General features: G+C 54.5%; 1 protein-coding gene across 4 annotated transcripts in view; it reads left to right on the top strand.

Moving 5' to 3' along the window:
* Window positions 1–24,913, top strand: part of LOC102469254 (cytidine monophosphate-N-acetylneuraminic acid hydroxylase) — a 48,987-nt gene that overhangs the window by 3,931 nt on the left and 20,143 nt on the right. For 3 of the 4 annotated variants that reach the window (XM_006162635.3, XM_027766051.1, XM_027766052.1), the window contains exons 3-9: window positions 1,733–1,824; window positions 9,189–9,298; window positions 11,648–11,838; window positions 14,478–14,625; window positions 14,989–15,070; window positions 15,844–15,981; window positions 20,006–20,141. In XM_006162635.3, the coding sequence (XP_006162697.1) occupies window positions 1,733–1,824; window positions 9,189–9,298; window positions 11,648–11,838; window positions 14,478–14,625; window positions 14,989–15,070; window positions 15,844–15,981; window positions 20,006–20,141 (897 nt within the window). Of the gene's footprint in view, window positions 1–1,732; window positions 1,825–9,188; window positions 9,299–11,647; window positions 11,839–14,477; window positions 14,672–14,988; window positions 15,071–15,843; window positions 15,982–20,005; window positions 20,142–24,913 lie in introns of all 4 variants that reach the window. The other variant, XM_014593368.2, reaches the window with a different exon arrangement.

Here is a 24,913-nt window from a genome sequence, read left to right as displayed (position 1 = left end):
CCATGGGCTGTTCGTCCTACCCATGGGCTGTTCGTCCTACCCATGGGCTGTCCGTCCTACCCATGGGCTGTCCGTCCTACCCATGGGCTGTCCGTCCTACCCATGGGCTGTCCGTCCTACCCATGGGCTGTCCGTCCTACCCATGGGCTGTCCGTCCTACCCATGGGCTGTTCGTCCTACTCATAGGCTGTTCGCCCTCTGCATGGATGGCAGGGACAGCTGACTTGGGGACCACTCCCAGGCGTCCCGGATGTGTCTCGTATCTGGGTCGTGCATCTAAGTGCAGCGCTGTTACCACTGACTCGCCTTTGTCCCCTCTTGGGGCTTTGGGGCGCTGCTCCTGGGTCCACCCCACCCCGTCGATGGGTAACCCTCTCCTCCTGGCGTCTGGCCATGGGAATGCGCTGTCCCAGCTGTGTTGGCAAGCACTGCTCACACGTGTCCACGTGCTGACGGCGCATCTGGGTCACTCCCGTGCACGTCTCCACTTCTGCACGTGCAGGTCCTTCTCCTCGAGTACTTTGGGGCTACTTCTCCGAACACACTGTCCTTCCCAGGCGCGGTCGTGAGTTGTGACCCCTGCCCTGTCCCACCCGTTTTCTCCTCGACACGGAAGAAGCCACGGTTCTTAATGTCCATTCTGACCGTTGGTCACAGCCTCTCCTGTTGAAAGGCTGATGTCCTGGTCCCCCACTTGCCACCCACGGGCATCTGTGTGGCCAGGACCCCTCCCGGCCGCACGCCCTGCACTCGGGGAGTCTGCCTTCACACCTCGAAGGCCATTAGCTGCTCATGGATGAGGAGGGAACTGTCGGGCCACTGCCGTAAATCAGGTGTCGGCATGTGTCTCGCCTTGCAGCTAGGAGTGAACCTCAAGAATGTAAAGAAGACTGGGCGTGACGACTCGGACAGTCGGCGTGATGTGCTGTCACATCAACGGGGCTTTCAGGATTAAAACACTTGATGTTTCTGCTTCGAAACTTATTTTTTGGTAAAATTAAAACAAAATGAAAAAACACCCAGGGGCCACAAAAGACATCGCCAGAAACACTACCCCGAGACTGTTCATGCCCCACCTCCACCCACCTACCATCATCAAAGCTTCAGTAAAACAGAGAAAAGGCACCAGGCACCTGCCCTCCCGCTTCATTACAATCCGACTCTCACTGAAGCAGGGTTGTGAGCAGATGAAAATGCCGAGTTGCATGAAAATTAGACAAACGACAGAGCTCCAGTGCAAGCTGCCCCCACAGGGTGTGGCCACGTGAAGGGACTTCTGGCTTGTCCGCATGCGAAGTGCGTACGTGGCGGGGCGTGCTGCCTCTCACCCAGCGTCCTCTGAAATGTGAACACCCGCACCCTCCCAGGGCCAGGAGTTGTGAAGGGTTGCAGGTCCCAGACCTGGGTCAGGGCTGCGTTCTTCCCAGCATGGCTCCCGGGGGGCCCTTTCCCGTGGGATCGCCTCGGGCTTAGGTTCTGGGACAGCCTCTCTGAAGGCTGGCGTGTTGTCTGAGATGTGTCATTCTGTGACGTGGAGCTTGCCTTCATTTTAAATCGCCTGTTGATTAGTAGAGTGCGTGTCTTTGGATAGGTAGTCGGTAGCAGTGGTGTTTGCTTTTCTGCGTCTAGTGCCCCACCAACTAGTTTACTGTCCTTGTAAAGCAGGCGTTTGGGCCTAGTCAAGCTTACGTGGTACTCGCCATCCCACACACGTAACCACGCTGTCCCGCAGGTCCGTGAAGTGCACGAAGCACAACTGGAGGCTGGACGTGAGCACCATGAAGTACATCAACCCCCCGGGGAGCTTCTGCCAGGACGAGCTCGGTAAGCCCTGCCCGCGCGTGGGCCTGCGACCGCGGTCGGGCGGCGCCTCCACTTCGGTCTGAGCGCTCACAGCTTTGCGTGTGCTGACTTCAGACGTCAGATCTCTGGAAACAACCTGCACTGAACACCCTAGATTTCCGCAGACCCCCCGTCCCAGCCACTGCTCACTTACTGACCGCTCCTACCTAACGACCAGGTCTCCAGCACTGGGCGTCCCGTGCAGTCTGGGCGTCTCGGGGACCCCCTTTCTCAGGGTCCGCTTGTCCCACAGTCACACGCGCTGTCCGCAGCACGCCGGGCCCCGCATTCCATTTACACGCATGTGCCTCGCTGCTCCCACGGTCCTGCTCAGAGGGGACACGAGCGGCCGTGCTGGGCTCCTGGTGCCGCGCTGTGGAGCGTCGAGTCGCCTCCGGTGTTCACCTAACGTCCACTTTGTGTGGCTAGGAAGACGCTCTAGCACGGGGTGGCGTGGCAGCTGCCGGTCAGACCCTGTGGTGCCGTGACACACCACGAGACAGCCACCTCGTGGCTTCTAGCTTATGGGCCAGTTCTCGTAACCGCCTAGTGACAGGGACAAAGCTCGTCCCTTAAACAAGGTGTGCACGCCTTTCTCGATGGCTGGCAAATACCGCAGACACTTTGCCGTGTGCAGGCATCATGCTGGGCACTCTCTCCCCTTCCTTCCTCCCTCCCTCCCTCCCTTTCTTCCTTCTTTCTTACCTTCTTTACTCTTCTCGTGACAGAGAGAGGAATCCTCGACAGCCTCGTCCTGCGTGTCCTCCTCCCGCCTTCCCCCAGTGAGCTCACGGGTCGTGTGGGCACACCGGTGTGCTCATGGGTGGAGTGGATACACGGGCATGCTCACAGGCCGTGTGGGCACACCCAGATCTGACCTGGGCCTTCCCCGGGACCCCAGATCAGGCGGCAGAGCCCAGGTGCTGGGCTCTGCTGGCCCACGCTGAGTCTTAAAGGAGACCCGGCTGGAAAACAGAGCCGGCACAGCCAGGTGACATTCGTATGACATGGTCCCCGAGACAGGACGCCGGGGTAGGTTCTTCAGGAGAAGCTGGTGTTCTCGGAGCAGGGGTGTTTCCTCTCTGAGGACACGCAAGACGGGCTGGGCGGGGCACAGTGGGGACACGGCTGGACCATGCGGTGAAGTCCCGTGTCCACGTCCTGGGGCCTCCACCTGAGGCCTGGGCCAGCTGGACTGTGGCACACAAGCCCTGGTCGGGGCGCCTGTCTCTTCTCTCTTGCGTGGAAAAAAATGAATCAACTTCAGAACTAAAGTGAAGGGGCCAGTGACGCAGCAGTGAGACGCGAGGCCCTGTGAGGGGGTCCCACGTGGGAGGTGGAGAGTTCACGCCGGGAAGCTCCTAAGGACGCGGTGCGTGGGCACCATCTGCGGCTGGTGGTCACGGGGTATCTTGGACCCCGGTGGGGTGCTCTCTCGCTCTCGCTCTCTCTAGCTCATAGAAGAAATGAATGAATAAGCTCTGAGGAGGTAAATGCGGTGGAGACACCATGAGGCTGTCTGTGCGCGTGGCGCTCTCTCAACCCCGTGGATGCACAGTCTGCGTGGGAAGAAGGGTTGGAATGAGACAGCTCTTCCCGACACCAAGAAGGAGCTGGAGCGTCCACAGTCCACACTGTGGGCCCCTAGTCAGGGGACCGTGAGGTTGAGAGCCACCGGGCATGGCTGTGGCGTCGGCATGGCTGTGGCGTCAGCCCGTCCCTAATCTGCCGCAGGGTTTTTTTTTTGTGCATAAAACCAACGGCCCTCAGCGGTTCAGCATGGCTTAGGCCGGCCTACCGCAGGGTAAAGGCCTCATGGCCGACGGGGTGTTTGTGCCGGGTTTCGAAGGCGGGCAGAATCTCAGCAGGCACAGGAGAGGGGGCTTTCTGGGGAGGGAGCAGCTGGGCAGTGTGAGCTGTGGCAGGAGGGCAGGGAGCGGGCACCGCGGCTGTGCACAGGACACCGAGGATGGGTTACACGCAGGGCCGGGGACACTCGCCCGACGTAGGGCCGGACTTGGTGTCGCGCTGAGTGTGTGCCAGGAGCAGGTCAGGTCCTGATGAGAACCACGTCACCTTATGGCCACACTGACCTGTTGTAGAGTCCCACCGAAGGACGCCCACCAAAGCCAGATTAAGGTTAAGCTGCCAGCGACTCCGGCCTGAGGCTCGGGGGGCCGAGTCAGAACTGCAGTTACAGAAGCTGAGTCAAGCAGGCTAATTATTTCTGAGGGGAGTGGGGTTTCCAGGCAAGCAGTTCCCTTGCTAAACAAAAGGGTTTCAGGCCAGTTAGCAAAGACAGTAGCAGGTCAGGATGTCGTCCCGGCTGGAGTTTTCCGTACGCTAGCACGAGCGGTTTTCTCATGGGAAGAGAAGCAGATGTACAGAGCAGATAGTCAGGGTAGGGCAGGGGAGGAGAATGGGCAAAGTCGTTCATGTGCAAGATCTAATACGTGGCCTTCCAGAGGCCCAACCGCGCAGCGACAGGGAGTGCGTAGTTTTCACGGGTTGAGTCGCGGATCGAGCCCCAAAGTCTCCAGTCTGGGATTTGGGCTTGATGGTGGGCGTCCCACAGAAGCTCGTGTGGGACTTGACTCTAGATCCTATCACAAGGGCACTGAGTGAGAATGGGACGCTGGCCTGGTGTCCCGGGCGAGGCCTGAGGGTGTGGCGCTGTTGTTAGGGCAGGGCCCGCGGCTGAGTAGTGGCAGGTGCGTGAGCGGCGGGCACGCGGCCAGCATGGCAGAGGGGGAGAGAACGGGAAAGATCCGCTCTGCCCCGGATGAGGCCTGTGTCGGCCTCCCTGAGCTGCCTGTCGGGGTGAGCCCTGCTGTCTCTGTCTCTGTCCAGCGGCCAGGAGTTCTGTTAGTGACGCAGGAATGACCAGACAGACAGACGGGAACAGAGCCGCGCCCTCCTCTGCCCACCCCGTCCTTCCTCCCATCACCGCACTTGAGCTGAGCCACACGCTCCGTCCCACTTCCTCACCCCTGCAATGGTGCCTCGCCTGCCGCATCGCTCATCCCGTCCGTGGCTCCAGCCTGTGTGCAAGCGCACTTGAGCACACGCACGCACATGTGGTCTCGTGTCCTGGAAACGGGTATCTGCCCCGCCTCCACGCCTCCCTCACAGCGAGCGGCTCGCTGGCCCCGTCTCCTGGCCTGCTCCGGCCCAGTCCCGGCTCCAGCCAGGGATGGCCACAGGTGCCCTCTTGCCCACACTCCGAAGGCAGGCAGTGTGGAGGCCCGCCCTGCTCTGACGGTCTCCCTCTCCCGGCGTGTGAGAAGCCGCACGCTCCTTGTGGGTTTGCCACTTGCCACCCTGATGAGTGGCCACAGACGCGAGCCTGAGGGCGACAAGCGGGTCTCTGTCCCGCGAGGGCCCGCTGGCTACCACAGCGACGGTGGCAGGGCCGCCTTCTTCCCCCAGGACTGGGGGCAGTGATCGCCTGCTTTCTCCAACTTAGGGCCCGGTCTCCGTTTTCAAGCCTAGCAGCACCTCCCCGCCGTCGTGCCTCTCTGCACTTGTCCCTCTTCCACTTTTAAAGACCGTTATTAGCTCATTTTTCCATGAACAAGAGGTAGAAGCAGGGAGACTGAGCCCCCAGCGGGGTCCCGATGCCGCGCTCCCCAGCTTCTGCCAGCCCGGATCACGGGCACATGTGTCTGGTGGCCCCAGGGAGGTCTCCAGATCTGAACCTGGACCACGGTCGAGCCCCTGCCCGGCCCCAGGGCGTTTTCAGCAAGCTCGTCAGCCTCCTGGTGTCGGGGAGTACCGCGCCTCCACGGGCTACCCAGGGCTGGCCAGGAAGCACGTCCCCCGGGCAGCCGGGTCAGGCTGAGTAGCAGCATCGGCCGAGCCGCAGGAAACTGGTGCTCGCTTTATTTTGCAGTACCTGTTGGGCAGAGATAGCTGTTGCCCTCTGAAATATGACCTCACACTCCGCAAGCTTTTCAGATGCAGCAGATGGAGCCACTCCCTGGCGGTGCTGAGGGTGTTCTGTACACAGGTCATGTCATCCGAGGACAGGGCCCGTTTCACCGCTCCCCTTCCCACCCGTGTGCCTTTTCTTTTCCTTTTTCTGTTTGTTTCTTTTTCTCTTTTGGAGAGGTTTTTGCTATAGGGTGCATGTGCTCGCCAGAAAGAGTCAGAGAGACAGAAAGCGAGAAATCACCCCCAGGGGGGATGGCCACGCCACAATCACTTCTCCATTCTCCTCTTGGGCACTTGGGCACGCACGCACGCATGCCCGGCATGAGTTTAAGTCACCAGGTCCAGGACTTGAACCACAGTCAACTACATGGGAGTCCAGCAACATAACCATTATGCCAACTGCTGGTCCCTCTTTTTCTTTTTTATGAGAAAGATTTTTGCTATAGAGCACGTGCACTCACCAGAGAGACAGAGAGAGACAGAAAGCAAGAAATCACCCCCAGGGGGGATGGCCACACCACAATCCCCTCCCGCCCATTCTCCTCTAGGGATCTCGGGTATGCATGCACACGCACCTGGCGTGAGGTCTAAGCCACCGGGTCCAGGACTTGAACCACAGCCGACTACGTGGGAGTCCAGCGGCATGACTGTTTCGCCATCTGCTGGCCCCTCAGTTCATTTTCTTGCCTGGCTGCCCCGTCAGCCCTCCAGGTGGAGGTGGTGAGAGCAGACCTCCTAGCCGTGTCCCTGTTCGTGAGGACGCTTCCAGGGTGTCACCATGAGTGTGGCGTTACCGTGAGGCTTCCCTTCGTGCCATTGACCATGTGTGGAAGTTCCCGTCCGGTCTTCGTGTTCCGTGTTTATCACGAAAGGACGCTGGAATTTATCAAATGCCTCTTCGCCTACATTGAGATGGTTGTGTGGTGTTTCACGTTCTTTCTACCACTACGACGTATTAATGTGATATGACCGAGTTTTTAGTGTGGCCCTGCGTCTTTGCAAGGCCAGCGCAGCCTGGTCGGAGCCCCCTCGGTCGTGACGCACGGCCTTTCCTGAACAGCTGAGCTGTCGTCGCTCACATCCGGCTAAGCCTTGTCTCCACCTGCATTCCCGGAACAGTGGTCTGTGGCTGTCTTGGACGCCGTCGGTTTGGGGACCAGGGACACGTGACCTCAGAATGAATCGCATGTCACCCTCCCCTTCTGTTTGTCAGAGAGTCGGTGAAGAGCTGGTGCTGTCAGTCATCTCCCAGCTTTCCCTCGGCTCCCCACGGAAGCCCTCCCGGGCCTGGACCCTCTCCGCGGGGCGTCTCGATGACCGGTTCCCTTTCCCTGTTTGTGACTCGTGTCTCTAGGAATTTCCTCATTGCACCTGAGGCATCGGCCGTGCAGTTTGCCCCATCGCTTCCTGCTGCACTGTCAGGAGTAATGTCCCCATCCCGTTTCCGAGCTCGGTAATTTGCGTCTTAGCCCGTTTCCTGCTCAGTCTAGCGGACGGATGGTCAGTGTGGGGTTCGCAGCAGGGGGCCGCTGCAGGGACAGGAGCTGGCCAGCCCCTCGCCCACCGTCACTTGTCCGGAGAGCGTGGACAGAGCAGCGTCCAGGTCTGGGGCAGAGCTGTGCAGGACTGGCCCCCAGGGGTCAGGCCCCGCTGTTGGTGCCTGGGCATAGCCAGGTCTAAGTGGCCGTGCGGAGGTGAGAGGCTGCTGGCTCTGCACACCCACGCAGGGGCTTCCCCAGGACTGGGCGGCGGAGGACAAGGGTGCCCGCTCTGTGGCCTTCCCCGGTGACCCCACCCCTCCCAAGCAGAGGATGCGAGGCCGAGGAAAGGCAGACACGGGGGATGCTGGGTGATCGCCTGTCCTGAAGCGCTCTCTGAAGGGAGGTGTCATTTACTTTGAACTTCTTTGGAAGTCACTCTGCATTTGAGTTTCCAAGTCACTGCACCGTGCCTGGGCAGGGGTGGCCCGAGCTGAGAGGACCGTGCACCCCGGAGCCAGCCTTGGGGACACGAAACCGGGACTCTGAGGCACAGCTCAGCAAATGCGCCGAGTCCCGGAGTGACCCTGTCATCACTCCCAGCACCACTGACTCCGCCATGGACAAAGCGCCGTCCAGCCCCCGACTCCGGTGCAGCCTGGGAGGGCGGCTAGACCTGGGCTGTGTCCAGTGATGAAAAGAAGGCAGGGGAGAAGGCTGTGGGGGCAGAGTCTGTGAGCCGAGGACGCCCCTTCACTAAGGTGATCCCCCTCCGCTAAGTCGCATCCCCACTGCAGCCAGGAGCCAGAGCAGCCGTGGGCGGCCGATGCCGGCAGAGGGAAGGAGAGGAGAGGAGGGCATCTGGGGCGTCGGTCTGGGCATCCTCAACTCTTCCTCACACCGATGCCCCCAGATGACTTGGAAAACTGGCCTTTGACGAACGCCTGCAAGTCTGTATTTACAGGAACTGGAAATTCAAATGCCCTGAGTTTTTCATTGCATAGAAGAGGGGCAGGCAGTGCGGGACCACGGTTTTCACAGGGCCGGTTTCTGTCTCCCTGCCGTGTGGTCCTCCCCACGTGGCACTTTCTCCAGGGTCTCCAGCTGGCTCTGCTCCTCCCTGGACGGTAACCAAGTTCCAGACTGGGGGGGGGGTACGTGCAGCCCCTGCATGCTCCCTGTCTGGAAAATCAGCTCCCAGAGACCCCTTCTCACCCCTCTGGCCAGCACGGTCTACCAGGTGGAGCACCCACGAGGGGGCCTGGGAGACAGTGGTGGGCGGAGTGCAGACTGGCCTGCTCTCACCTGGGAGGGAGGAGACCACGGGTGCCACACAGTTCACCCGCTGAGATGGCCACGAGTCCCTGAAATTCCACTCTGACCCCCAATTGCCACAGATGGAATCCAAGACCTTGGTGCATCTTCTGAGCCCTCGTGACCTCCTGGGCGACGCGACGGCCCTGCGCGAGCAGCGTTTCCCTCAGTGACAAATCACAGCCGCTCCGAGAGCACGCGTCCCCCTGTACCCACCAACCCCTGCGCCTCCTCCCCTCACTGCCCTCCTGCTCTGTCTCCCAACCGCCTGCTCCTCGAGTGAGCGGGCGAGTGCGTACTGGGCGGAAGGCCCTGCCGCTCACAGCACCCCAGGTGTGCACCGCACACCTCCAGGGCCCCCGCTCATTCCTCACGACACTCCATGGCCACGCCTGTGCGTGTGCGTGCGCGTGCGCGTGCCCCTGTGCGGCCGGGATCACGTGCTCCTTACGCGCCATGAACGAGGACCTGAATCAGCCCCGACCTGACACCGGGAGTTGCCTGACCCGAGCCAGTGTCCACCCTTCGTGGGATCGGTCCGCGGCCTCGGAGCGCTCGGTGCTGCTTCTGTCACGCTGCTGTCGTCTGTTATTAACCAGATCGGTTTCTCTTTGGTTCTAGTTGTTGAAATGGATGAAAACAACGGACTTTTACTTCTAGAGCTGAACCCTCCTAACCCCTGGGATTCGGAACCCAGAGCGCCTGAGGAGCTGGCTTTTGGGGAAGTGCAGGTGAGGAAGTGCTGAGACGACAATGTTTCTAAAGCAAAAGGGAAGCTAGACCAGCGCGGTGCGTGTCTAGCTGGCTCTGAACTCTGCCTTGGACAGTTCAGGGCTCCCAGCGCGTGGCACAGGTGATAAGGGAATACACCCAGAGCTAAGTCACACACCTCAGATGAGGCCCCACAGGACAGCCCGCACAACCACTGGAGCCGGCCCAAACTGGCCTGGGAGTTGGGCCACCGGAAATGGCAGCTCGTTGCCTTCTGCACGTGACCCCACGACCTGCACACAGCTGCTCCTGCAATTCCCATTTTTTGAAGAGAGCTTCCTCCTGAAAACCACTTTGATAGTTTGGTTGAGATAAACAATGAAAATTCTTTTTTTTTTTTTTCTGTATATATGGGAAGCTTATGTATATTGGGGCAGTTGCTTCTTCTTTTTAAAGATTTTTGCTATAGGGCATGTGTGCTCACCAGAGAGAGACAGAGAGACAGAAAGCAAGAAATCACCACCACCCCTGCCCCAGGGGATGATGGCCATGCCACAGTCCTCTCTCTTCCATTCTCTTCTTGGGATCATGGGCATGTGCGCACACACGTCTGGCATGAGCTTCAAGCTGCTGTGTCTGGGACTCGAACCGCAGTAGGCCGTGTGGGAGTACAACAAAGTAACCATTATGCCATTTGCTGGTCCAAGTTAGTTGCTTTTTAAAGGAAACAGAAGCTCGCCCAGAATGGTCCCCAACTCCCGGTGCACTGCACTGAGCTGGAGCTCCTGGAACCCTGCCTTTCAGACCCTTGAAGTGCTCCGTCTACAGATGGGTCAGCGTGGGCAAGGACAGGAAGGGACTTAGAAGCCTCTGGGCTATGCTGGCCTCTAAGTTCTCGCTCATACCCTCCAATGATCTCAGCCTTCTGAAGGGTGGATTTGGCAGGTGACTTAGAAGAGAAAGCCTTGTGAACCAGTGTGGCTGGTTGTCAGTCCTGTCTGCATGGCTGCACCAACCCACTTCACTCACCAGGAGACCCTCACTCAGATTCCTGTTCTCAGCTGTTGTTGCGTTTATACCCTAAATGCCTGTCACAACATCCCCAACTTCTTTGTTTATGTTAAAGACTTCGATTCACTTGGGTTTTGTATGTGGTGAGAGATAGGGGTCTGGTTCCATTCTTCTGGATGGGGGTACCTACTTTTCCTAGCAACATTTACAAAGAGATGGTCTTTTCCCCAATGTGGCAAAACTCAGGTGGCTGTAAATGTGTATTTTTACTTCTGGGCCTTCTATTCTGTCCTGTTGGTCAATGTATGTGTTTTTATGCCAATGCCATGCTGTTTTGGTTACTACTGCTTTGCAGTATGTTTTGAAGCCAGGTACTGTGATGCCTCTAACTTTGTTTGTTTTGCCTAAGATTCCTTTGGCTATGTGGGTCTTACGGTTCCATGTAAACTTTAAGATTGCTTTTTCTATTTTTGTTAAGAACATCATTGGTATTTTGGGAGAGAGACTGGGTTGAATCTGTAGATCACTTTGAGTAGTATTAAAAATTGTAATAATGCTAATTCTGCTAATCCATGCATATGGGATATCTTTCCTTTTACTTGTATCCTCTTAAATCTCTTTTAGCAGTGTTTTATACTGTTCATTTTAGAGATTAAATTTATTGCTATGTTTTCTTCTGTGGCTTTTGTAAATGAGATAGATTGTTTTCTTGATTTCTTTTTCAGGTAGTTTACTGTCAGGGTATAGATGTAGTACTGGTTTTTATAGGTTGATTTTGAATCCTTAACCTCACTCAATCTGTTTACTAGTTTTAACAACTTCTGGGTGAGGCTTTTAGGGTTTTCTATACATTTGGACATGTCATTTGCTAATGGGGACCATTGGATTTTCTCCAATCCAATGTCTTGCCAGTCTTAAAGGAAAAGCTTTCAATTTCCCATTCAGTATACTATTAGCTATGGGTTTGTCACATGGCCTTCATTTGTCAAGCGTGTTCTTGCTAGTCCTAATTTGTTGAGTTTTTGTTTGTTCGTTTTTATCAAGAAGGGATTTTGAAGTCTACTGATGCTTTTTTGCATCTATGGCAGTGACCGTATGGCTGCCTTCGACTCCGTTACTGTGATGTGGCGCATTATGAACTTGCGTATGTCTACTGGCCTTTCTCTGTAAACTGTGCTTGGAAGGCCTGGTCCCACAGATGTCGTACACTGTACTGCAATGCACTTGAGACCAAGATTCTGCTTGGCCATGCCTCGGAGCAAAGTCCTCTAACCAACATGTCACCCAGGCAGGCCTTTCAGTTCATTATCGCTGGCCAAGAACGAGTCGGTAATAAGAACCACACTGTCTCCTAACAGATAACGTATCTCACTCACGCCTGCATGGACCTCAAGTTGGGAGATAAGAGGATGATATTTGACCCTTGGCTAACTGGCCCCGCTTTTGCCCGGGGATGGTGGCTGCTCCACGAGCCTCCATCGGATTGGTTGGAGAGGCTGTGCCGAGCAGACCTGGTGTACATCAGTCACATGCACTCGGACCACCTGAGGTAATGGAGCCCCGGGCGCTGGGCTGCCAGGAAAACGCTGCAGCAAAGGCGGGAGTGCTGCCGGGTTCCGTTGGGTCGCTGCTCGCCGTGGAGTGGGTCTGCTGGGATGATGGAAAGAGGACTGCTGTGGATGAACACCTGCATTTGCATAGGAAGCCTCATGTTTAGACACGCTTCCATACTCGGGACGGGCCAGCAGGCGCATTACGGCTGCGTCTTGGGACCCCCACGTAGTCGACTGTGGTTTGAGTCTCGATTCCCGTGGCTTCAAACTCATGGCTGGTACGTGTGTGTGCAGGCCCCAAATCCCAAGAGGACAATGGAGAAGAGATTGCAGCATGGACATCCCCCTGGGGGATGTCTCTTTCTGTCTTCTCTTCTCACTTTCTGTATCTCTGTTTCTTCAACGAGCCCATGCAATCTGTAGCAAAAAATCTCTCTTAAAAAAAACCATAAAACAGGGAACCAGCAGTTAGCGTAATGGCAATGTCACTGGACTCCCACGTAGTCAACCACGGTTCGTGTCCTGGACCCGGTGGCTTTAAACTCACACTGGGCACGTGTGCATGCGTGCCCAAGATCCCGAGAGGAGAATGGAGGAGAAGGGATTGCGGCGCGACCATCCCCCCTGGGGGGTGATTTCTTGCTTTCTGTCTCTATGTCTCTCTGTCTGTCTGGCGAGCGCACGCGCCCTATAGCAAAAACCTCTCCAAAAAAAAAAAAAAGAAAGAAAGAAAAGAAAAGAAGAAGGGGAAGAAAGAGAACTGCCAGTTAGGAAACCACAAATGTCTGCAGTGAGCCGAGTCAGCGGCTGGAAGGGGGACCAACCTGTTTCTTTGCTTAAGGGTGGGGTGGGGCTTCTCCCTCGCAGTTTGAAGGTCTTACTCCTTCTTTGTGGTTGCCAATATAAACACAGAAAGTACCTCCAAGTGCTACTGAAAAAATGGCAACTTCTGCTCTTTTTTTTGTGACACTGTATGACAAAGTTCACATGTAGGACAGTGGGACAGAAATGGTCACCAGTGGTCACCAGCCCCCGCGGTTCTACTCAGAAGCACGGAATTCTGAGGGCAGGCATGTACTCTGAATTGGGTTTCTTTCTTCCCACAGGGCGTGTGTGCTCACTGGAGAGAGACAGAAAGAAACAGAGAGAAGGAAAACGAGCAAGAACCCCCTCAGGGGGATGGCCATACTGTAACTGTGTCCTCCATTCTCCTCTCAGGATTTTGGGCACACACGCACATGAACTTGTGTGATTTTTTCAGATGTGCTTTATTTCTTTTGAGAGAGGAGGAGAGAAAAGCAAGCATCCTGCAGGGTCTCCACTGTAGCCCACCCCCAACCTTTCCCAGCCAGGCAGATCATGGCCTGCGAGCATGTACCCAGCACATGCAGGCTAGCCTGGGAACCGAACCTGGGTCTTCATGCGGCTTCCAGCACCGAGTGCATCAGCTGGGCCTGCAGAGCAGAGTTTATGCATTTACATTTTAGTTTGCTGTAGGGCATGTGCGCTCCCCAGAGACAGAGAGAGAGAATGACAAAGCACCCCAAGCGCCACAGTCTCTCCTCCTCCATTCTTGCCTCAGGATTTTAGCCATGCAAGTACACACGGCTGATGTGGTTTTCAAGCCGACTGGTCTAGGATGTGAACCAGCTAGCCGGGTGGGATCCTGTGCCTTAACCGCCCTGCCACCTGCTGGCCCACATCCGATCCTAAAACCAAACAGTACATTCGCCAGTCTTCTAATAGAAGAAGCAGGTGCTCAAATTTGGACACCCATTTCCAGCTGCTAGTTGTGAATTTCCTCATCTGCAAAACAAACAAAAAAGATCTCAGAGTTCTTTGGTAAGAATCAAATCAAATCAAATCTGTTTTCAAACTCTTGAAAAAGAACAGACACCCGGCCATCCGTCCGCCTCTCACTCACCTTTCACCCACGTGTACAGTGGTGTGATAACCCTTTCATGAAGTGAGCGCTCAGGGAATGAATGACTTCAGGCATGTAGGTATGCGACAAGTACACTTGAACTTGTCCTGAATTGAGAGCATGACAAGTGTTGGCCAAAGCTCTCCTCTGCTCTGGATGCCACTGTCTCTCCTGGCTGGTACTAATCTCCCTTAAGGATGAGTAATACCTTCTGCGTGAACCAAGAACAGCCATCAGTCTTTGGAGGTTGGAAAACTGACCCCGAATGGTGGCGAGGCCAGGTTCTCCTTGTCCTGTACTGTGTCCCAGCCTTCTCTTTAACGGGGAGCTGCTACTCAAAGAAGGAGATGAGATAAAGCCATGGCGATCTTGGCCTGGCGGCAACTCTGCGGCATGACTTTCTCCGCTCTATTGCTTTGAGTTGGAACCACTCTTGCTCGAAGCAGCATCAGTGTGAAAAAAGGAGCTTGCACATCCGATCGGTGCACAGACATGGCCTATGGTGTGTTTTCACGGTAAAGAGGATCTCCTCGGGAACTCCCGTCACCATTACAGTTGACCACGAACAGAAATGCTTCTCCAGCTTTGGCGAGAGTCTGAGGTTTCAATCCCTTGCTTCTCAGCCAGCCTGCTGGTGGTTGGAGCCAAGTGTCTCTGTTACTGCATGATCTTGCTTTTCACCTTTGAACCTTTTCGTCCTTCTGATCCTAGTTATCCTACACTGAAGAAGCTTGCCAGGAGAAGGCCAGATATCCCCATTTATGTTGGGAACACGGAAAGACCTGTCTTTTGGCACCTGGCTCAGAGCGGCGTCCGGTTGACTAACATCAACGTGGTGCCATTTGGAATATGGCAAAAGGTCAGGAGTCTCTTCTCTCCGTACTTCCTAGCTGTGCTTTCTAGAGGTGAGCTGGGTGAGGCAGTCGCCTTCAGATAAGGGATTAAAAGGTCCATGGTGTCTGTCAGCGGCACTGGGGGAACACAACCTTTAATTGAGCTTCAAATGCCAAACATAACTGGCCTCATTGAAAGCTGGTTTTCTTTCCCCTTACCAATGATGTAACCCTCTAAGATGGTTCAATCAACCCACTTCTGAATAGGAGAGTTCTTCAAGTGTAAGATCTGATCGAATGGTCTTTCCAGAAGAAGTGACCTTCTTGAACCTTGACTTGTAAAAGCCAAACTGACATACACAGCTGTTGGTTTTATTGTTAAATTTCAGGTAGACAAAAACCTTCGGTTCATGATCTTGATGGATGGCATTCATCCTGAGATGGACACTTGCATTATTGTGGAGTACAAAGGTACTTTCTCATCCTCGTCAACAGCGAAAAACACTCTCGGGAGGCAGGATAATGATAGCTGTCTAAAATTTCATCCTGTGTTCATCTTCCTCTTCTATCTGCATTTAAAAGAATATGCTATATCCTTGCCTTAGGAAATTAAGCCATCCTTCAGATCACCTTTCCAGAGAACGGACAACCAGTTATACAGTCTACACAGTGATGGTTCCAAAGCACTTTTCCATAAGGCAACAGATATATTTTATCTATATACAATTTCCAACACTACCTTTATTGAATACAAGTCTTTCGCTGCTTTCCTCTTGAAATATCATCATATAACATAATCATGACTGCCGCCTTTCGTATGAGAAGATGGCCTTACTGCTCCAATAACCATCCAAATATGAGCTTTGCATGAAACTTGCAAAAGGTGGAAGGGCTTGTGTTGATCTGGTCACTCTTTTCTGGATCCTTTGGGCTCAACATCTGGAAATAATTGTTGAGAACAACAGTCTATCTACGACCCAGAGTGGAATCAAGCTAACTGTCTTCATGAAAAAAAAAAAAAACCCAGAACCCACAGAACCAAACAAGATGAATTTATTCACTTGAAATTCAGGATATACTATTGAAGACTTTGGGTTTTGAATCTTACCCTTTTTGCTTCTCCTTGGACATACTCAATTAAGTCAGTTCATACGGACTGTGTGTGAGGCTCTGTTGACTTGGGGTTCACACCGTGATGTCCAGGGTCCCACCCAGAATGCCCATTCCGCTTTGTTTCTTCACAGGTCATAAGATTCTGAACACGGTGGACTGCACCCGACCCAACGGGGGAAGGCTGCCGGAGAAGGTTGCTCTGATGATGAGTGACTTCGCTGGAGGAGCTTCAGGCTTTCCGATGACCTTCAGCGGTGGAAAGTTTACTGGTAATACTTTATGTGAGAGTCATGCCACACCTCCGCATAGTGCTTCGCTAAACGGTAGGAGGTGGACTGCCGGGAGGGTCGAGACGTGGTCCCCCTCCAAGGAGCTTGTGAGCTTGTTGGGAAACCAGACTTGAAAATAGCAGCTATTTCAGACCCAAGTTTCCAGCTCAGAATGTGATGGTGCTCCTTGGCCTGCGAGGCTGGGGATGGGGACCCTGAGTGAGAGTGGTGGTGGATTTTGAAGGAAAAAAACAGACTGACACACAAGTATAGAAAAGCGGGGATCGGGCAGGCCAGATGTCTGATGGAGATGGCTGCAGCCCTGAGCTGTTCCCAAGTTTATTCTTTTAGAGGGCAAAGGGGGAGGGAGAAGTGGAAGGTAAAGCCAGGTGTTTTCTATTATTGACTGGCACTGTGGAACATCTTGCGGTTCTAAACAAACCTCCCATGGCCTTCTCTGGCTGACACAGAGCTTCCTTTAATTTACACCACCATGCAGTGCAAATAAAAGAAAAACAGATCATATCCTTCTTAGAGCTGCCCCTTACCCTGCACTGTTAGCACAAGGGTTTTATTTCCACTTGTCTTTTAAGGTCACTATTGTGTTGCTCAGAACCGGCTGCTCCCTACAATGGTGAAGCATGAGGAAATGCTGAGATCAGGGAGTGTCTCCAGAGGAGCCAGGAGAGAGAGACATCTGGGTTCATGGTGTAGACCAGTGGTCCCCAGCCTTTTTGGCACCAGGGTCTGGTTTTGTAGAAGACACTTTGTCCATGGATCAGGGTTGGAAGGGTGGTGGTGAATATACCAGGCCAATTCAAGCACATTCTCACACCATTACATTTATTGTGCACTGTAGTTATTATTACTACGTCGTGATGTATGAAATAATCATACAGCTCACCATGATGCAGTATTTGCAGCTACTCCCCAGGGCTAGCGTCACTGCTTCAGCTCCACCCCAGATCAGGCACTGGCCTCTCACAAGGAGCACACAAGCAAGCTGGATCCCTCACAATGCAGTTGATGAAAGGGTCTGTGCTCCTGTGAGGACCCAGTGACCCTGCTGATCTGACAGAAGGTGGAACTCAGGCAGCCACGTGAACCATGGGGAGTGACTGTCAATACAGATGAAGCTTTGTTCAGCCTGCGCACCACTCACCTGCTGTGCAGCCTGGTTCCTAATGGGCCATGGACTGGCACTTGGGGACCCCGGTGTAAACTATAGAGCAGAACAGGAAAGTCCCCGATTGGCAATCCACCCTTGAATGCTCTTGGAATGCAGTCCAGAAGGGGATGTGTGTGATGCCGTCAGCAGGAGCTGCTCACATAGGGGCCCTCCAAGGGTGGTGCTGGGCAGGCACTGCAGGAAGCATGTAAGTCATACATTCTGTCCATCCGGGTAACTCCAACGCTAGCTGTCTAAGGGCTCAGTATTACTGTGACCAGCAGTATGGCTGAATGAATGGCTTGAGTGAGGGTGGCCATGGATTAGAAAATAAACAGAGGAATACACACATGAAGACACACAAATAGAGAAAAGCGGGCATTGGGAAGTCCTGACTCATCTGCTGGAGGTAGCCACGGCCAGAACTGTTCCCTGGTTTACTCTACTAAAGGCCAGGAAAGGAGGGAAGGGGAAGTGGAATGCTAAGCCAGTCGTTTCAGATGTTAATCGGCCGAGGATGTGAAGATACCTGGCACTCTGAAGGTCTATGTAAGGTTTCTTTTACCTTCTTGGGCCTCTTCTGATTAACACACGTGGCTCCCTTTAACTGATACTGCCTTGCAGTTTCAAACCTAGAGGCAGCTAGTGTATTCATATGTTAGTGGAGTTCATTTAGCCTTGCAAATGACAGCCCATTGAACCACATCTCTGCATGTGCTAAAGGTCACAGTTGCTTGCTCAGATTCCATAGCGCTCTGCACAGTAGGGACTCAGTTGCACCTAGTTTCTCTGTGGCCAGTGAGGTCCTCCCGGCAATGTGGCAGAGACACCTGCTTGCAATATGGAGCCAACCTCTGTCCATTGCCGCCTTTTAACAGTCTGTAATCAGGCCCTAAGAGCGTGTAGCCACATGGATCACACATTTAGAAAGAGATCTGTACTAGGGCACAACCATGGTGGTGTGTGTTGTTTAGCACTGCTACTCGGCAGGCTGACACCATATGGGAAGCCTGGGTTCAATGCGTGGCTCACCCAAAGAGTTGGATGCAGTGGCACGTGCCCGCAGTCTTAGCTACTAGGGAGGCTGAGGTAGGAGGACCCCCGCATGGTGAGATCCTGCCTTATAAGTAAATAAACCAGGGCAGCAGGTGGCATAGGGATTACATCGCTAGACTCCCACATAGCCGACTGTGGTTCAGTCTGGGACCTGATGGCTTGAAATTCACACCAGGTGCATGTGCGTGCATGCCCAAGATCCCAGGAGGAGAATGGAAAAGGGATTGTGGTGTGGCCATCACCCCGGGGATGATTTCTCACTTTCCCTCCCTCTATCTCTGTCTCTCTCTGGCGAGAGCACCTGCTGGCCCAACTGTAGTGGTGAGGCTGAAAGGGCACTGCTGCATGATGCTGGAGGCCATAGGGGAGGCCTGGGTCTGTATCTGAGTCTACCTGAACATGCTGGGTGAGCCTGTGTCCTGGCTAGCTCCAGGGCTGGGGAGGGTTGCGGCATGGAGACCCTGCCACTGTTCCTGTCCTCTCTCTCTCTCACACTCTCAAAATAAGCAAGTGAACTTTTTTAAAAAAAAGGATTTTAAAATAACTAAAAATAGAAATGGTAATAGTGGGTATGTCTGGGTTATGAGGGACCTACTTTTCTGTACCCCAAATTTTCAGTGATGAGAACTGCAGCAGCTCCTGACCCGGCCCTGACTCTCTGGCTCCCTTCCCTGCCTGTGTCCTCAATCAGCCTGCCCTGGCTGGCCTGCGCTGGACCTTTGCACCTGCTGATCCCGCCACCTGGGTGTTGTCATTCTAATCACCACGTGACTGGCGAGTTTTCTTCTCCACTCCTCTGCACTGACCACTGCCTAGCATCCCCACTGCACCCCTCCACACCCCAGTAGCTCGCTGTCTCCTGCCCTCCTCTCACAGCTCACGGCTCTTCACAGACTGCGGCCCCTTACCTGCTTCTCTCACTAGCGGAAACGCCCCATGGGAGCAGGCTCTGCTTTGTCCTCTCTGCCACGTGGTCCCTAGGGCCTAACATGGGCCTGACTGCACCAGGTGACGATAGAGGACATTCGTGCATGTATGCGTGAGCAAACCCGCGGCCCTGCGAGTAGTCTATGACCCTGTCACGAGCAGGAGACGACGTGCAGAGCGAGTCTGCCCAGGCTCACGGCAGGGAGCGTAGACAGGGATCAGCCCTCGGTCCAGCTGACTCCATAGTCCATGGTCTTTCCATTTTATGTTTTATTTACATTTAATCAATGCGCATCCCAGCATGAATACCGTGCATACTAATCAAGTCAAAGACATTACCATACACATGATTGGCAACAAATAACTTCATTTTTGTATCTATGAAGTGTTCTGTTTGTTTTTCCCCGTCCCCTCCTATTAGACACCCCTGTCTCTCGAATCTACAGTTCCCCTCCCTGCTATTGTGCCTTCCAGCTGTCCTGTTCTTCATCCCTGCGCCCTGTCGGGTCACATGGAACATGCCTTGTTTCATAGTCTACGAAAATAGTTGAGTCATTTCCATGTCGACAGAGTTAATAACTTAAGGGGTCAAGGGCCTTTCACACGTGCAGGCATGCAGGCTGGCTGTGTGGCCTTCCCCACGTGTCCGCACCCTGCATCCCCAGGAGAGAGAGCGCACTGCCTCTGCTGACCTGCCGACACCACCCAGGGCATCTGAAATGTGGGAAGTAAAGCTGGGGGGGGGGCTCAGAGGTTCTGTTCCTGCCCCAGCCCCTGCCAATTTCAACTCCCGAGAGACTGCCTCCATTGCCCAAGATGTTTGGTTTTCTGTGCCTTCCAAGCAGAGGCTAATGCAAACCCCTGTCATTGCAGAGGAGTGGAAGGCCCAGTTCATCAAGACGGAGAGGAGGAAGCTGCTGAACTACAAGGCCCAGCTGGTGAAGGACCTGCAGCCCCGAGTCTTCTGCCCCTTCGCGGGGTATTTCGTGGAGGCCCACCCCGCAGACAAGTACGCAGATGCTCGGCGGTGCTTGCCATGCGAGTTGGCAAGGCGGAACAGGGGCGTTGCAGTGGTGCAGTGGGGAGGGAGAGGACTGGATGAGGCGTCGAGAACTCTCCACCAAGTGGCAGGGAACAGAGGGTGGGAGCAGCCACTCGGCAGCCAGAGGCAATGCAGAGACTGTTTCAAAGCATCCCAGGGAAGAGGGAGGCAATCGGTGTTTATTAAATATTGGGTTGTAAGGAAAGTCAGGATGCGTTTTTCTCTATGCAAAAAATGTGTAACGACTTTTCTGACAACCCAGTCTATGGCAGGTCGTTCACCCGCGAGTTCCCCCTGAGGGAGGTGGTGAGGCATTTTTTGCAAATGGGCAATCTGCAACTCAGAAAGACTCAGGGACTTGCCTGAAGTCCCCCTGCTAGGAACAGCGAGGCTGCAAGGTGCGCTCTGGGGTGCCTGGTGCTAGAGCTCCTTTCGCTACACGGCTGCGGGGGCCGTCCATCACTGCCCGTCCGTCCATCACTGCCCGTCCGCACAGCCTCCAAAGAAGTGAGGGGCAGGGACCGCGATGGCCTCAGGCCCTGGCCGTGCTCACTGGCCAGGTCCCGAAAGACCTGTGCTCTTCATGCTGGTGCGAGATTTTCTTGAGACGAAAGAAATGCTTGTCAAATATTCAGGACCGAAGACAGCTCCTGTCCCCACACTGACACCGTCTGGGCGGGAGAGCTGAGTCCGCGGCCCTCCCTGGCATGGGAGGCGAGGCTGCCCGGTGCCTGAGCTACGGAGCATTAGAGAGTGTGCCAGGGCCGGCCCCGCAGAGCTGCGCACTGCAGCTCAGAACAAGAACTGCTTAGAGTCTCACAGCCCTCGAGGCCCAGAGTCTGAAGCGGAGCTGTGGCCAAACCACGGCTCTCCAGAGTCGCTCCTGCGACTCCGCCCACTCAGCTCAAGGGCCGTCTTTTCAGTCCCTTCACAGGGTGTCTCCCTGCATGCACAGCACTGTGTCTGTCTACATTGTCCTTTTTGTTTAAAGTTTATTTTATTTATTTTTGAAGTTTTAAAATTTTTCCACAAGCAAGAGAGACATAGACAGAAAGAGACAGAGACAGAGAGACAGAGGCAGAGAGAGACAGAGACAGTCCTCCACCAGGGTCTTCGTGCTGCGAGCTGCCCCTGCCCAGCCAGCCCGGGGTCCTGGCAGGTGTGCGCCAGGTACGTTCCAGGAGGTCTCGAATCCCCACCTGGAGCACGCCCACATGGGCCAGCCTCGCAGGGGGCCTGTCACTGCCGTGCCACCATCCGGTCTGCACTTCCCTTTGGCATAGGGCCTTTCACCTCTGCAAAGACCACCCCGAAGAAGGCCACACCCTGGGGTGCTGGATCAGGACTCCGACTCATTCAGCCCACGGCAAGTACTTCCATTAAAATTGTCACTTTTCATAACACCATCGATAATAGCAATTTTATTCATTTTTCTAAAGTGAAAATATTTTAAAATAAAAGCTTCAGCTTTTATTTTAAATCAATGCATTGTAATTAACTGAAAAATTACAGGAAAAAAATTGAGGATTATTCTGCTGGTTTTAATAATTTAGAGTTGCTTTCCAACTTCTGTAAACATCTCCTTCGGGTTGGCTGTTGAAGTGGACGGCACGGGACATTGAGCCTGCTCAGCTGGGAGAGGCGTCGCTCGGACTGACACGTATGCATGTGCTTCAAAGTCAGACCACGTTTTCTAAAAATAACGAACCGGTTTTGTCGATGCAAATTTGAATATTACATAACAGGCAATTTGGGCGTGTCATTTTGTCAGCCGAAAACTTTGAAGTATACTAGGAATGGCTGGAGTGTGAGGACCTACTTTTTGAACCTCACATTTTATGAAATCTAAATACAGATCAGATATTCAGGATGGAAATTTAGTATCCGGATTGAAACATGCCCAACATTTAAAATACACTTTGGAATCCAAAGACTTGGTATCCAAAGAGAATGTACAATATCTCATTATTAATTTTTAATAATTAGTCATATTAAAAATTGATTATATATTGAGGGAGAGATGGAGAAGGGATTGCATGTGACCATTCCCCACAGGGGACACTTTCTCTCCTTTTCTCGCTCTCTCTCTCTCTTCCTCTCTGTCTCTCTCTGGTGAGCATACATGCTCTCTGACAATTTTTTTTAATGCTGCTGCTACGAAATTTGAAATGGCGTGGCTGGCACTGTATTTGTATTGTTCGGAGTCGTGCTTTAAAGTGTGATGACTTGGGGACCAAGGACCGGCTGTGATTCTAGTCTTGGCTCATTGGGACTTCTGGGCCTGAGTGTTCTGGGTTGCTAAGTCACCCGGGGTGGCGCAGCTTTCTGGATAATTATAGTGTCTCTCGGGGCATGACAATTTTATCATTTTAGTAGCGCTGGCTTCTCAGAAAGAGTTAGAACGTGATTTATCTTGAGATTAAAGTCTTGCTACAGAGGAACCGCTGTTTGGATCGTTTAGAACCTGCTGTGTGGTCAGGTGTCCACGAAGGACAGGGCAGGAGGGCACAGCACACCCAAGTGCCGCCCTGTAGCGGTACCCTCCCAGGACAGCTCTGCCCCTGCGCGGCGTCCCAGCGCCCAGGACCTCCTTCATAATGCACCACTTCTAACTGACAGTCAGAGATGGCCTTGCCGTTGACACGGAGCGAGGGCAGCGTGTGACCAGCCAGCCCTGAGTGCCACGCCACAATCCCTTCTCCATTCTCCTCTCTGGATCTTGGGCACGCAAGCACACACACATGCCAAGCATGCGTCTCAAGCCACCGGGTCCGGGGCCTGAATGCAGTCAACTACATGGGGGTCTAGTAACGTAACCATTACACTATCTGCTGGTTCCAATTTTTTAAATTTATAGTCTTCCAAAAGACAGAGAGTGAGAGAGGGAGAGAGACAGGGAGCCCAGCAGGGCCCTGGTGCCATGGTCCCTCAGTCTCAGCCAGCTCGAGTCTTGGCACGTGTGCCCAGGGCGGTCTGGGGCTGTCCCCGTGCAGACCTAGTCCTGTAGCCACTGCCACCTGGGCCCCCAGGGGCCTGTATGGGTAGCCGTCCTTCACTGTATTCTCTGGGTCTTTGAAATGTTGTTGCACTTTACTGCTAAGTAGCAAAACCGAACAATCCGAATATTCCCTTTCTGAAGGAGAGCCCTCTGAAGTACTGCCCTTGGGAGAGATCTCTGGGCCACCCCGCCACAGCGGGTGTGCTGCTAAGACCCTGTGCTCAGCAGGCAGGGACCATCAGAGAGCCCAGGTTTGGTTCTGAGTCCACCTGAATGCGGAGGCAGCGACAGCCACCTGCAGTCGGGAGGTGGACACCCAGGGACTCGGGAGGCCAAGGCCAGAGGACGGTGAACTTGAGGCCAGCCTGGGCTACAGGGCTGCTCCCAGGAACCCTCTCAGGGCTTTGGGCATGCACATGTGCCCAGCCTGGTTTTCAGGCCTCTGGGTCTGGGACTGCAACTGCACAGTGGGGCAAGTGGGACCCAGATGCCACACTTTTTTGAAATGTTTCCTTTATTCATGGTAAGGTGCGTCCATGTGTATCTGAGAATGACAGCAAGAAAAGGGGAGAGTAAGAGAGGAGAGAGGAGAAAGGGGAAGAGAGGGGGAGAGAGGGGGAGAGGGGGGACAGAGAGGAGAGAAGAGGAGGGGAGAGAGAGGAGAGAGAGAGGAGCACTGTGGTCACAGTCAACCCTCTCTCTGCACCCTCCAGCCCCCCGGACCCTGGGCAGCTGTGGACTCCTGTCCTGCGCATTCCAGCCTGACTGGGCTGAGGCAGTCCCTACAGGAGCAGGTGGGCTCCGGCCTCTCCTGGGCAGTGGAGCCGGCCATGTCCACACACAGGCTCACGTTCAGCTCTTGCGTAAAAGCTTGTGTAGGAGTGGGGTGGAGGGAGGAGCCGCAGGCGGAGGGCTGGGCAAAGCAGGGGCGTGCTGCCCGTGGGGCGACAGCGACAGGACAGGGAACGAGGGCCCAGCGCTGCGGAGCTTCCCGAAGGCTCTTCAGTCCCTGAAGAAGCTGGGAGCCACTGGAGGCCAGGCATGTCTCCCACTCGACGTGATGCGAGGTTCAATGACAACCAGCTGAGGTCAGAATCGGCCCCTCGGCCCCACCGAGGACATGGCGGATGTGCCACCAGGGCATCGCGGAGCAGAGGTGAGTCCCACACAGGTGACAGACCGGGTGATGGCCACCAATCAGGAGGATGCTGGGAAGTGGCAGAGCCAACTCCGGAGGGAGCCGGAAGGTTCCAGAGGAGGGCCAGGGCTGTGACGGCCATGAAGTCCGCTTTTAGACTGAGGGGAACACAGGAAGCTCGGTCCACGTAACGGACCGTCTCTTCTCTCAAGTGCTTCAAAGTGTGGGTAACTTCAGGGTTCAGAGAGCCGCACTGTGTCCGGGGGGCAAGGCTGTGGCGGGGCGGACGACACCCTGACTCGCAGCTTTGCACAATGAGGCTTCCTTCGAAGATGCGGTCTCAGTCTTCAACCAGCTTAGAACGAGGGCACCAGTTTAGGCCTTCGGTCCATGAACCGGTGCTGTAAAGGGAGATGTTGATGCAGCGGCACAAGAGCAGACCCGGACGACGGCCAAGGAGCGGCCGCAGCCCGCCCTGGCTGCCCCGGGAAGGGCCAGTCCCCCGACAGCGTGCTGTGGGCTTCCGGCCATCGGGCCCAGTCTGTGTCCTAGAGAGTGGATGTGGCAGGGCCGGGGCCGCGGCCGCCGGGGGGGCGGGGGGGG

The sequence above is a fragment of the Tupaia chinensis genome, unplaced genomic scaffold, assembly GCF_000334495.1.
Source record: "Tupaia chinensis unplaced genomic scaffold, TupChi_1.0 Scaffold140356_1, whole genome shotgun sequence".
Taxonomy (NCBI): domain Eukaryota; kingdom Metazoa; phylum Chordata; class Mammalia; order Scandentia; family Tupaiidae; genus Tupaia; species Tupaia belangeri.
Note: the sequence above shows the minus strand (reverse complement) of the source record. Positions and strands in the feature narration are given on the sequence as shown.